Source organism: Artemia franciscana, chromosome 4 (assembly GCF_032884065.1).
Source record: "Artemia franciscana chromosome 4, ASM3288406v1, whole genome shotgun sequence".
Taxonomy (NCBI): Eukaryota; Metazoa; Arthropoda; class Branchiopoda; order Anostraca; family Artemiidae; genus Artemia; species Artemia franciscana.
Genome location: NC_088866.1, coordinates 14,377,169 through 14,391,426, shown reverse-complemented (window position 1 = coordinate 14,391,426; position 14,258 = coordinate 14,377,169). Strand labels below are relative to the sequence as shown.

At 37.9% G+C, this 14,258-nt stretch overlaps 3 protein-coding genes across 3 annotated transcripts in view; 1 reads left to right on the top strand and 2 right to left on the bottom strand.

The window, feature by feature from the left end:
• Positions 1 to 721, bottom strand: part of LOC136025705 (uncharacterized) — a 51,822-nt gene extending 51,101 nt beyond the window's left edge. The window contains exon 1 of the mRNA XM_065701687.1: positions 595 to 721. Coding sequence (XP_065557759.1) covers positions 595 to 721 — 127 coding nt within the window. The remainder of the gene's footprint in view (positions 1 to 594) is intronic.
• Positions 722 to 2,406: 1,685 nt separating this feature from the next.
• LOC136026030 (unconventional myosin-XVIIIa-like) overlaps positions 2,407 to 14,258 on the top strand; it is a 381,572-nt gene continuing 369,720 nt past the window's right edge. The window contains exon 1 of the mRNA XM_065702187.1: positions 2,407 to 2,534. The gene's annotated coding sequence lies outside the window, so the exon portion shown is untranslated. The remainder of the gene's footprint in view (positions 2,535 to 14,258) is intronic.
• Positions 6,960 to 7,367, bottom strand: LOC136025704 (zinc finger CCHC domain-containing protein 13-like). Its single transcript, XM_065701684.1, has one exon. It carries the CDS (start codon positions 7,365 to 7,367, stop codon positions 6,960 to 6,962), a length of 408 nt encoding a protein of 135 aa, XP_065557756.1.

Here is a 14,258-nt window from a genome sequence, read left to right as displayed (position 1 = left end):
TACTTGGTCGAGGTGGTTGTGACCGGTAACGTAACAAATATCTGCAATTAGATTGTTTCGTATGGAAAAAATCTCTATTACACTTTGACAAAGTAATTTCATAACTTTGTGGAAGATTCTTGGTAATTGCCGGTTACTAATGTTCCCGCCAAAGTGCAATCTCTGCTGAAAATTCTAATATGAAGCAGAAATGCCCTCATAGTAGATAATGGCAGCTTCCAACACTTCTTCAACTGTGTGATTAGAAAAGTAAGATGGAATCAGTCCCTCCAGACATGAAACCTCACTTACGGAACTAAATCTGTTGTTTAACTCAGAAATAAGGTGATCCAAAAATGGAATGTGTATTGCCACCATGCAATATTTTTTTTATCTTGACCTGGTAGCTGGACATTAGCTCTTTGAGTCTGCCAGCTTTATTTTCAGGGTAAGATTATATCTTCTCCTAATTGAATGCTGTGGTTTGTGAAAATGCAAATACTTTCTTGAAGCCGATGTCTGCTTCTGATCTCATTTGTTTAAGTTTGCTTAGTAACGACATTACAAAACCTTTTGAAGTTCATAGGTCTTTTTTGTGGTCTTGAAGAAACTTACTCAGTTTTACAGCGTTAGCTAAGCAATGAACAACTGTGTTTAAACTGACCATAAAGTCGCTTCTTCTTAATGCGGCTCCAAGGACAACTGCTTTGGATGCTGTTTTTGAGTCTTTATCTGATTCCATATGCTCCAGAAACTCGGAAACAGGATGAATAAGCTCATTAAAAATAATAAGGCTGGTTACCAAACAAACAAATTACCCATTTTATCTAGTGCAAATAGGATATTCAAGGAGGGGGGCTATGGCCCCCTAGCCCCTCTCTGGATACGCCATTGGACTAAAGCAATGCAAATGCCCCCTAAGTCTACTCAAAGTCAAAAGCATATTCATTTTCCCTTCCCCATTCTATTATCCAACTTAGGCTGTGCTTATTACCCCCCCCCCCCTTCCATTCCATCAGTCCTGGGGAGGCACTCTAATAAAACACATTATTGTTTTTATTTAATCTACTATTCTTTTGTTTTAACCATGTGGTTTTTCATGCTGAATTAGTGGGTTTCAAAGTCTTTACTTTATTCCTCATATCCAAGCCAAATAAAAAAAATTCCATGGCTTATTAGAGGCGCACCATAAAAAAAATTCTGGCCCTGCAGCGCATAACGACGTCCACCACCATCGAATTAACATTCAGAGCAACTTCTGGGATTCCGCCCTTGTCGTTGAACCTAAATTTTGTTGGCATGGAACTGGACTTTAAGTCGTTGTAGAAGTTCGACATTTGAGGTTCCATCAAGGAACGCCATTCTGGTGATCCAGTAGAGGCATCTGAGTTAAAATATGGTGTTTCACTCCTACTTATCCACTTTCAGCTTCTAAGTTTCACAAGAGTAGATTACGATGGGGATGGTCGAGCTTTCCATAAGGCATGTCTTAAGCTGTAGGGTTAGATTCTTGTTACGCCATATGGAATGAAGGCTTTGAAACTAGAAATCGTAAAGGCAAGCCACTGTTTATACTTTTTGAATGGTTGAATGTTTTTACTCGTGGTCTGACTGCCAAGAGAGTCAGCCTATTGAATATTTCTTCCGGCTATAGCTTATTTGCTTCCCACGGCTTTCGTGACCATCATATTGACTCTGATTTTGATAGATTTGTGTTCATTCCTAAAGAAATAACCTCTTTGAGGATGTCGGTGGCTATGGCTTGCCGATTTTCAGGCGTTTCGACCATTTTGTTGATGTTTTTGGCAGAAACTAGCTTGTCTATTGCATCCTCTCCTTTTATGTGGGTGGCGCAAGTTGTTTCGATCACGGAGAGAACTACTGGAATGTAGTTCCCCCTAAATCAATGAAAACCCCTTAAATCAAAGAAACAATACATTTTAATGACTAAATCAGTATCATTAGAAGTTAAACAAGCAGCCAGTTTTTTGTGATATATTAATGAACCTCTAAACATGAAACCAGCTTAACATGAGGCGGTAGTTTTCATTTTCTGCTTTCACTCCTTGAGCTTTATAAAGATTCTACAAAATACGAAAAAGCTGAATCCAGACTTTATAAGACACTAATAAAGAATTCTTTTAATATAAAAGACAAATAAGACATACCCATTTGATAATGTTCTGTTGCTATGGGTAATAAATAAACAATTTCGGATGCAAGAATAAAAATGAAGAAAAAACAAACATTATTTTTGTCGTACTGATTACAGTAGCGAAACTAAATAGAAATTAAAACCGAACCTACTTATTTGTACATGCTATCTTATATTTATTGTTATCGAAATTCGAAAGTCACAGGTTTTAGTTTGTGTTTTTAACTGAATTTTTCTTATTCCTGTTCAATTTTCAACTTATAAAAATAGGTGACTCTTCTTCAAAATTTCAAAATTCACGACATAGCAGCAACAAATTCTTGTTTACATATATCTGGATTACGTTTAGGCCTGTATAAAAAATAAATTGAAACCTAATTTATGATATTGTAAGGCGAAGGTAATGTAAATTAATGGCATATAAAGAGAATCTTGGGTTCCAGTTAGTAAAAACACTCCCGGCCAGGGTCAGGCTTATGGAAAGTCTTAATTAAGCTAGGCTATTATCGTCTGTGATAGGCTATTAGGATGTTTATTATCAAACTCGTTTTTTTTCATAAACCATCTTAGTCTGAGGTCATATTCCAGTTGACAGCAGGTTCATTTAATCAGTTCTATCAGATTGTTTTTTTAGTAGGCTAGTCCAAACCAGTTGTCTGGATAAAATTATAGCCTGATATATATTTTCTTTCTGTTTGGCCTACTAAGCTATGAAGATGGTCTCACATCTTTTTATGGTTTAAATTATAGACAGGCTACTTTTTGCTATCTTGGAAAAGAGTTAGGTTAGGAAAATGAAGCTTTCAGAGATAGATTGACAGACCAAAATATGTCATAGGAAGGTATTTTGGAGAAGGGTAAAATACCTCTTTTTGGGGAAGACCACTTATTTTTGGCATATGCTACTATTCTTTTCAATTTCTCTTTGGTAACAAGATGTAAAGATTTTAGTTTAATACAATTTTGATCAATTAGATGCTGGTTTTTACCCTATATACCTCCACTCCTTCCCCCTCTAGAGGGCACTGACCTTTCATGGCCTTTAGAAATCTTTGACCTATCCTCACAAGATAATATGAAATGGTTAGAACATTTTCTTTCAAATTATAATAATTACTTTGCTTAAATATTTACCCTCTATTAATAGTTTTAGATAGCCTATAGCCTCATAACTGAAAAAGAAAACATTAAGAAAAAACAACCTTCTTGCTTTAAAATATGAAACATGTTTCTATCATTTATATTATCATGTATCTTTCTACTGTTACTCATTAATTCTATTGAAATCACTTAGCCTACACAATGGTTTTCACAGGTCAGTAGTTCAGTTAACCTGTCTTAACAATTAGTAAAATTGTAGCTAGTCAAACATGCTAGTAATATAAGTACAGTACCATTAGGTTTCTTCTTTTATGCTCCTTCTGATATGATATGATATATATATATATATATATATATATATATATATATATATATATATATATATATATATATATATATATGTATATACCACCACCCACCTCCTCTCCTTCTCCCTCTAGAGGGCCCTGAAATTTGCCTACATGACAGGTCTATACCTATAAAAATTCTGACAAAACAACATTTTACCTTAATTTTCAGTTACCAGTTGCCTTTTCTCTGCTGTTAGTTTTGAAAATGCAATTCCTGTTATTTGAGTAGAATTCTGAGCCATATCAATGTTTTTTTTTCAAAATTTAGGAAATATATTTGCATATCTTTAAAACCTTATAAACTGGGATTGAGCAAAGTTGTGAAGCTGAAAACAATTTTGTTGCAGTTCATTCAAGCAGAACATCTATTTTGCAAGGTTTCACTTTTATAACACACATATTTTTAAAGGTCATCAAAGGCTAGGGCCCTCTAGAGGGAGAAGTAGCAGAGGTAGGTACTTCAAAATGCCTTCCTAGGACATACTTTAGCCTTTAGACTCATCCCTGAAAGTTTCATTTTCCTAACCTAACCCCTTTCCAAGATAGCCAAAAGTCAATCAACTAGAATTTTACCATATATATATAATAATAATAAATAATAATAAATATATTGGAAAAACCCGTCACAATTGAACAAAAGACGGATAAAAAACAAAGGAGAAGAAAACGCACATACAAAACACAACGAAACTTCTTGAAATGAAAATAATCACGAAGGAACTATAATACAACTATGTAAGAATGGCGGTCCACTGGTGGTTACTCGCTTCTACTCTATCACGGTACTTTTCAAGACACGCTTCCACCGCAGTAAATGGGTCAGGTACTGAATACCGCCTCGTTAGGTAAGAATTACTTGTTCTTAATGGCATCTCAAGTAGGAACTTGAGGTACCTGAAGAATATTCTTCTTATAGTTACTTTATTCGAATTTGTAAGTAACTTCCAGAACGGCGAAACGTAAAGAACATGGGGTAGGGCAACAGCAACAAATATTTGTGCACGCAGCGACCTATTTAGATTACGCTTGGAGGAAACCGAAGCTCCATAAGCTGACCTGATCTTCTTCTCGATGTGCTTTACAAGCAGTGCTCGTGTATGCTGAAGAGTTTCACCGATCGGCAGACCCAGGTATACAATTGACTTAGAGGGCATGACCACCTGTGACCCTAGTTGGATTTCGGGTTGAGAGGCATTCCAGTTAAATAACAGTACTTCACATTTTGTCACATTAAAACTCAACCCAATTTCATCATACTCCATCTCCAAAATTTTAAAGTTAGATTCCAAAGAAGACAAAATTCTTGAAAAGTTTAGAAGGTCATCTGCAAACCCAACTAGGGACACGTCAATGCCTTTAAAAATACAGCAAGGGGCCACTTTTGACTGGGCCGTCGATATGCTGTTGTTGAACAGATCAGGTGATGATACGGCTCCCTGTTTTATACCTTTCTTCACCACAGCAAACCTACGACTTAATTTACCTGACAGTTTAATACGGACCTTGAGCCTACTATACATGTCGTTCAAGGGTTTGACAATAGCACGGTCAACTCCGGACTTTCTCAGCTCAACCATATTCTGAGAATGGATACCCGAATCAAAAGCCCGCCGTACATCATATTCACCTATAGCTAGGCTTTCTTTCGAAATGTGGGCATCCAGTAGAATATTTGCAGCTACATGCAAGGCATGGGCACATCCTAAGCCAGCTTGGAATCCAAACTGGTGGGGAGGCACTTTACAACTAGCTTTAATGTCCGAAATTATGAGCTTTTCAAATAGCTTGCAAAACACAGATGATACAGTAATGGGTCTGTATGACGATGGTTCATGAGCAGGTTTACCCTTTTTCAAAACTGGAGTGATCACACCTAAACAGAAAATGTCCGGTACAATACCATGTGTTAGTATAATTTGGTAAGCTATTGCTAAATGCTCCGATAGAACTGGACCACCATTCAGTAGGTGTAGAGCACAGATTTGGTCGGCACCGGCGGATAATTTCTTCTTTAATTTTTGACAAAGGTGGGTTATTTTCGCACTAGAAATCACGAGGTAATTATGCTCTTTCGTCATAAGCTGATCGAGCTCTTCGCTAAACTTTTTATTTTTCACTTCATCTGGTGGGGAGAATTCAGCAGCAAAATAATCTACCCATATTTCCTCATCTATATCACTAGCATTTTGTCCCGTACTTTCTACAGGCCTGGCACGGAGCTTCCAGACCAAATTAGGGTTTTCAATGATTTTTGAAACTGTTTCCCGTTTGAGGCTACTACGATGTTTTCGTAGCTCTTTCGCGAACCGCCGTTTTGTATAAACCCGCAATTCATTGACTACCCCGCTTCTTGGCCGGTCGCACTCGTGCCAAACCCCCAGCCAGAACTTGGCAGCTGCTCTTGCCTTCACAAGCTCACTGTTTGAGGCCCATCCTTTCACTCGCGACCCACGTCGGACGCTACGTAATGGGACAGCAACCCTTTCAGCTACTCTCAAGGAGTGGCAAATTTCGTAGAAATACATGTTCAGTTGCAGGCGTATCTCGCTTTCCGTTAGGTCACAATCCCACTGTAGGAGGTGGAAAGGCACTTTAATTTTCTTCAAAATTTGTTCACAATTGAGCTGGAACTGCTCACGGACTACTTTTTTCCAATCACGTGCTGGCTCAGGCTTGGTTTTTGGAGCACACTGGGGACTGACGGCTGGTATTGCAAAAGAGAGAGGTAAATGATCCGAATAGGCACCGTCAGATCCAACCGAGACTGACTCTAGGTCCAGTTTGTAAGTTACTACATGATCGAGATTTGAGACGGTTTTTGCGGTACTGATATAGGAATAGCACTTATCCTTCTTAGCAACTTTAAATCCGCTTGGTAAGGCGTTCAGCAATAGTACAGCCCGAGGGCAGGAATGATCGTCGAGATTGCAGTTAAAGTCACCAAGAATTATAACAGGGCATGATTTCTGGACTAAACTGAGGAGGCACTTTCCGAGCTTCTGGCATGCTTTTGCAAACTTCTTTTCTGAAGCGATGTCATTGTAATTGGTTGGTAAATAAACATTTACGAAAAACACGCCATGCATTTTGGCAGCTTGGAACCATTCATTCTGCTCGACACACACGGGGGGCCCCGAGTTAGAGCGCGTGATTATGGCTAGGCCACCAGAGGGACGACCCCGAGTCCCAGATCTTCGCGCAGGTTGAACGAGGTAATGCATATCCGAGGAAAACTTTAGAAGGTTTACACTATCATCGGTCAGAAAGTGTTCCTGTATGCAAATACAGTTATATTCTTTAGAAAGGTCAGTTAGAAGGGGGATTCTGTCCAACACTTTACCGTTCATATTCCAGCAGAATATTCGATTTTCCATTTACGTGCTAGTGTTAGGCTGGGCTTTGTTAAAGGGACAAGCAGCATGGTAGCAAGAGTGTCTACTAGAGCCGCAGTTTAGGCATTTTTGCGGATTACTACATGGGTTGTCCTTACTAGAGCTGTGACCATCGCCACCGCAGCGCGAACACCTTTCTGGTTGCGAACAGTCAGCTGCTAAATGACCAACAGCATGGCACTTGAAACACCTCCTCGGTAGAAAGCGGAACTCTTCAATCCTGAACAGTTCTAAACAAATCTTCAGCGGGTTCGCGATAGCGTTTTCAAGTGTTTGTCGACTTGCATAGAATAACTTGAACGCTCTCGTAGATCCGCATTGCGCCACTTTGTCGCAACCAGCAATTTGACAGAGTTCACTCTCGCTAACTGATGAGGGTACTCTTTTCATATATATATATATATATATATATATATATATATATATATATATATATATATATATAGCCTATCAGCTTCTTTCTATTAAATATATTATTATCTTTTCTTCCATTGCTATCTGTATTTCAAATTATGTTAAATAATAGTCATTTCAAAAAATAATAGTTTTATCCAGAATGCTATTATAGTTGTTCAGCCAAAACTAGACTTCAGCTAGTTAAGAATCCAGCTACAAGAATAGGATAAAACACATTATTGAAAGAAAAATGAATAAAATATTATTTGTTGGACTGAATGAAATATTGCTTTTGCACAGTTTATGTTTGTAAACAAACCCATGGACATGCTTAAATTTGAACCCTGGATATTTGCCCTTAATTTGTGAGATAAAGCCATTTCTCCTTATTTATTGTTTTTTCATCAATTTTATGGTACCCTCAGTAACATTTGAATGGGCTAACCATAGTGTTATACTCTATGCATTTGGAATTTGAAGTCTTGTGATTATATCTTGCATTCACAAAGAAATATTGTGAGCAAAGGAACTTTGTATCAATAATTTTGCTGTATATTTTTCAATTTTTGAAATTGGAGTCATTTACTTATTAGGAGAAGTATATTTTGACTTTCCTGTTTGTATGCTAGTATTGTTTAAACCTTTTGTTAACTTTCAAAGATCCCAATAGCCTACAAGTCCTGTTAGCCTACAATGAATGGACATTATTCTGGATTTTACTGTTGCTAATTGGCTATTGTGATATGGCAAGCAAACAGAAATTTATTAGCCCAGTAGAGGGTATGGACAAGTGTGCAGCATGTGAAGGTAATTTGAAAGTAAGCTGAACTGTCATGAATGTGAGCAATGGTTGTGTTTAGATTGTCTTGAACTTTAAGAGCCTGAATATATCATATTAACAAAGATGACTCATTGCATGGGCGGTGTGTAGAAATGCCCCATGTGCAAGGGCAACCCAAAGAGTAGTGTATATGCTTCTGAAATAGCAAAAATTGTGGATAGTAGCATAAAGAAATCACTGGACAGCCTTGAAAACACAATTAAGAACTTATAATCAAAAATCACAGAAGTGGCTAAGGACTCTTTCAAATCTAAAAGCTGAAATTAATACTAAATTTACAACCCTAGAAGAAAGAGTCTGTTCTCTGGATAGGTCCTCTGGTGCTGTCACAGACAAGCCAGTGCTGAAAAACTTAGTTACAACTGAGACTACTACTCTTGGGGAATCCCTCAATGAAAAATTTGAAAGCCAGGTAAGGACTTTAATCTTTGAAGGCCATGATAGAGAAAAAGAAGACTAAATATAGTGTTCTTTGGGGTTGACACCAAAACAGATGATGAATAGTTTGTCCATGAATACATAGCTAACAATTACAATTTATCTAGTGTTCCTATATTAAATGTCCACTGTATAGTGAATCCAAAGGCTTCTGGAACCCCAAACTCTCTGCACCCACCACCAAATATGTTCTCTGTCCTTGATTTCATGACCATAAATATTGATTCTTCTGAAATTACTTAAGACAAAAGGGAAAATACAGTTCAGAAATTATGTATCAAAAAACAACCAAGAAAAAAGACAGAAATTATATGAGAAATGACACAGAAGACAAGAAAATTTCAAAATTAACTTAGTGATTGAAGGTAACAAGATTGTTCAGAAAACTCTCCACAGCTTGCGGGCTCCCAAGGGTTGCTGGTAATGGAGATGTAGAGAAAAGTGGTGGTATCCAAAACCATGTAAAAAGTAATGTTTTCAGAGACTATAGTTTAAACAATGCTAAATTTAAGCCCTACATTTACAACAAATGATGAGTCATTTGCCAGTGCCATGTCAAGTGTTAGTAGCAGAAAATCTTCAAGTAGTTCTTCTTTCCAATGTTGTTGGTCAGAGGTAAGTGGCATTAATGATGTCTTTATTGAGGACACATATGGACTGGTAGCGCTTTATAGTAATGTAGATTGCATCACCACCAAAATAGATGAAATTAAGGCTGTAATGTCAACCAGGTCTGAAGTGAGTATATTTGCTTTTATTGAAGTTAGACAAAAGAGCACTTTTGAAAAGAACCTTTAATTATAGGATGTATTTATAGAAGCTCAAGCTCCCCCTGCCCCCCTTACCATCTTGCAATTGCAAATGCTATAAATTCAGTGATGACTTATCCTTCCCACAATGTATTTATTGTTGGAGACTTTAATCTGCCCCAAATTTTATGGGTTGATGGCTATGATGCCACAAGTAATAATGAGGATCAGACTGACCCATTCCTTGTGTGCCTACATGAGTATTCATTGTATCAGGCCATAACTTTTCCAAGTAGGTACCAAGGGGGCCAGAACCAAATCCTTCTGGATCTCCTATTTGTTAAAGATGAGGAAGCCATCCAAAGTGTTGACTCTGAGCTGCTGTTTGGGGCAAGTGACCATATAGCCATTACTTGTTGACTAAAGTTGACCCCACAAACTTTAGAAAGCATTCATTTACAAATTAAAACAAGGTCAGGCAATATTTAGCTAACCAAGATTGGTCCTTCATTGAAAATGAAAATATAGAGGAATCTTGGCTTGATATGAAAAGGGTGCTTGGGCAGACAACTGCAAAATATACAGAAATCACTTGGAAACAAAGACTAAGACTGCTCCCTTACATGACATGAGCAATTAGGCCAACAATACTTGTACTGGAGAAAGTACAAGGACAATTAGGAAAATTATAACAATTTTAAACTAATGCAAAATAGGGTCCAGCACCTAACAAAAGAACTTACAAGCGAGCATGACGATCCCTTAGCATCAGCTTCACAAACTAATCCAACTAAAGTTTTGGAAATATGCCTCAATCCAAAAGCTGGGTAGACATTCAGTAACAGAACTTTCAGCTATTAAAAATGGTATAACCAATCCTGGAAATATTGTTGAAGTCCTGAATAATCAGTTCAGGTCAATTTTCACAACTCCAGGTAATGCTCCCTTGCCAGAAATGCTGGATTACAATATTGAGAAGTCTATGCAAGTTATCACCATCAAACCTGTGGAAATAGAACTGAGGCTCAAAAGATTAAGTCCAAATAAGTATGTTGGCCCTCAAGATTAAAGTGGTTCCTCAAAGATTGGCGAAAATCAAACATTACACCTCTCCACAAGGGTGAAAGAAAGACTAATGTCACCAATTACCAACCCAATAGCATTACCTCAACAGTTGGTAAAATTTTTGAAGGAATTGTGAATACCACAATTGCAAAACATTTATTTGACAACAAAGAGCCAACATAGTTTCAGATCTAGGCACTCAGTTGAGACAAACCTTATAGATGCTTATGACTAAATCACTAAGTTGCTAAATCTCAATACTCTTGTTACATGATCCATTTAGATTTTGCAAAAGCATTTGATAAAGTCTGTCATCATTGGCTGAAAATAAAACTATTAGCTATAGGTATCTACCTGGATGTTGTAGATTGGGTGATGCAGTTCCTTTCAGGAAGAATGCATAGTTAAGGTATTTGAAGACAATGGGCAAAAATTATTCTCAGAAGTTGCAGAAATTAACAAGGGTGTACCTCAAAGAACAATCCAAGCTCCAGCATTGTTGAACATTCTTATTAATGATGCTCCAGAAGCTGTAAGAAATAATATGAGCGTTTATGCTGATGATTCAAAGCTTATTGGATCTGCAGTCATCAGTCAATGCACTTCGGGAGAAAGAACATAAGGTGGCAGTTCTAAATGATAGGAGAGGATGGTTCAGGGCAATTGATTAACTCTCTGGCAGAGGGGAGAGAATTGGGGATTTTTGTTGATGAGGAACTAAAATTTAACAAGCATGCTCAAAAAGCAGTTACGAAAGTATCCCCAGCCCTTGGCATAATAAAGCATACTGTATGTAGTAGATTATTCAAAGTTATGACCAAATTGTACAAGAGTTTTTGGTAACCATAGCTAGAATTTGGGATGTGTGTTGTAACACCCCTGAACAAGGATGATCAGCAAGAAATAGAATATGTCTGGAGATGGGCAACAAAAGTTGGTGATGGGTGCAAGAATCTTGACTATCTATCTTAATTTAATAGACTAAAGCTCCCAACACATGTGTACAGGCATCAAAGAGGGGATGTCATAATGACTTGTAGGCTCTTGAATGCTGACTCCTCCGGTCAAAATCTATTTCAATTTGATGAATCCTCCAGCACAAGGGGGCATAGTAAGAAGTTGTCCCGGAAGAGGGCCGATACTAGAGTCTGTAGACATTACTCCTCCAATAGAGTGATTACCCATCGGAATAATCTTCCTGATACTGCTGTAATTGCTCCCTCTGTTGATGCCTTTAAGATTGCTTTGGACAAAGGTTGGTCCATTAAGCCATGGAAGACAGAGTGGGATTCAATTGAGTAATGGCTCCTCATCATCACTAACCAGCAACTTCGCGGGATTTTCTTTTCTTTATTTTGATGGACAATGTGATTTATGGTAAAAAAAACAATGTGATTTATGGTAAAAAAAAAATCCTTATAAAAATGAAGAATCTAATGTTACTGATTTTATTTTGTTACCATGTTTTCTTCAGAAGAGCCTCCCAGCTGCAATCTTGCCTAATAAAGAATGTGCAACATATCACAAGATATGAAACAATGAAGAAATATATTATTTTTGACTATATACAAGGGTGGTCTGAGAAGTTTCTGACCTAACATAGATACAAGCATGTTTATCTTAAAATTTATTTTTATTTCTCTACATAGTCTTCTTGTGATTCTGTGCACTTCTCCCAGCAATGCTTCCATCTCTTTAATCTATCAAAATAGTACTCAGCATTCTTCTCTGCAAAATAATTGTTTACAAAGTTGATTACCTCCTCATTTGAGAAAAATCTTTGTCTAATGAGTGTATTTTTTAGTAAAGGGAACAGAAAAAAGTTGCTTGGGGCTAGATCTGGTGAATAAGTTGGATTATCAAGCAGTTGAAACTGTATTTCATAGATTTTTATCATGACAACTGTTGAGGTGTGAGATGGGGTGTTGTCTTGGACCTTAATACCCTAGGTATTAAGGAATACCCAGGGAGACCCAGGTTCAAACGTACCTTGTTTTCCAATAAAATTTAAAATTCTAAATAAATTTTAAAATTTTCCAAATATAATGGCCATCTTAAAATTTTAGTCTGATGAATTTAGGGAAAAGGGAATTGGGGGGGGGGGGCTGGTGCTGGTTGCCTCTTGATCACTTTCGACTCTTAAAAAGGGTACTAAAACTTTCGTTTTCCAATCAAATGAGCCTCCTTCAAAGTCTGTACAACCACTCCTTCCATAAAAACCCTATGTGTTAACAATAATCAACTTGCATAACTTCTAACCCTTGCTGAAAGGACTTGGGAGGGGGGGGGGGTTTCAACCCGGGAAGTAGGAATATTTGGCCTTCGGACTTTGGAACAAAACTGCTCTCTCAAAATTTTGATCAGATGTATTTGGGGAAAAAAGGGCTTGGGAGACTGGTTACCCTTCAATCACTTTGTACTCTTAACACGACCTAAGAGCTCATATGGCACTTGTGACGAGGCAAGAAGAGCTAAGAGCCAAGATATCATATGGTATGAGCTCTAGCAAAATTCTATGAATCAATAGATTGATTTAAAAGGAAAATAAGAGGCTTAATGCCGGTCAGGATTTAAAATAAGAGCTCTGAGTCAAAATGTCCTTCTAAGTATCAAAATTCATTAAGATCCGATCACCGACTCGTATGTTATAAATACCTAATTTTTTCTAATTTTTCCTCTCCCTTTAGCCCCCAGATGGTCGAATCTGGGAAAACGACTTTATCAAGTCAATTTGTGCAGCTCCCTGACACGCCTACCAATTTTCATCGTCCTGGCACGTCCGGAAGCACCAAACTCGCCAAATCACTGAACCCCTCCCCCCAACTCCCCCAAAGAGAGCGAATCCAGTACGATTCCGTCAATCACGTATCAAGGACATTTGCTTATTCTATCCACCAAGCTTCATCCCGATTCCTCCACTCCAAGTGTTTTCCAAGATTTCCCCCTCCAACTCCCCCCCCCAATGTCAAAAGATCTGGTCGGGATTTAAAATAAGAGCTCTGAGACATGAATTCCTTCTAAATATCAAATTTTGTTAAGATCCGATTACCTCTTCGTAAAATAAAAATACCCCAGTTTTCACGTTTTCCAAGAATTCCGGTTTCCCCCTCCAATTCCCCCCAATGTCACAGGATCTGGTCGGAATTTAAAATTAGAGCTTTAAAGCGCAAGACCCTTCTAAATATCAAATTTCATTAAGATCTGGTCACCCTTTCGTAAGTTACAAATACTTCAAATTTCAAAATTACCCCCCCCCCCCCAACTCCACCAAAGAGAGCAGATCCGGTCCGATTATGTCAGTCACGTGTCTTAGACAGGTTTTTATTCTTCCCATCCAGTTTCATCCTGATCTCACCGCTTTAAGTATTTTCTAAGATTTCCGGTTCCCCTCAACTACCCCCCCCCCAATTACGCTGGATCGGGTTGAGATTTAAAATAAGAGATCTGAGTCACGAGGTCCTTCTAAATATGAAGTTTCATGAAGATCCGATCACTCCTTCGTAAGTTATAAATACGTCATTTTTCCTAATTTTTCAGAATCAACCCCCCCCCCCAATAGAGCGGATCCGTTCCAATTATGTAAATCATGTATCTACGACTTCTGCTTATTTTTCCCACCAAGTTTCATCCCGATCCCTCCAATCTAAGCGTTTTCCATGATTTTAGGTTCCCCCACCCCAAACTCCCCCCAATGTCACCAGATCCGGTAGGGACTTAAAATGAGAGTTTTGAGACACGATATCCTTCTAAATACCAAATTTTATTGAGATCCGATCACCCGTTCGTAAGTTA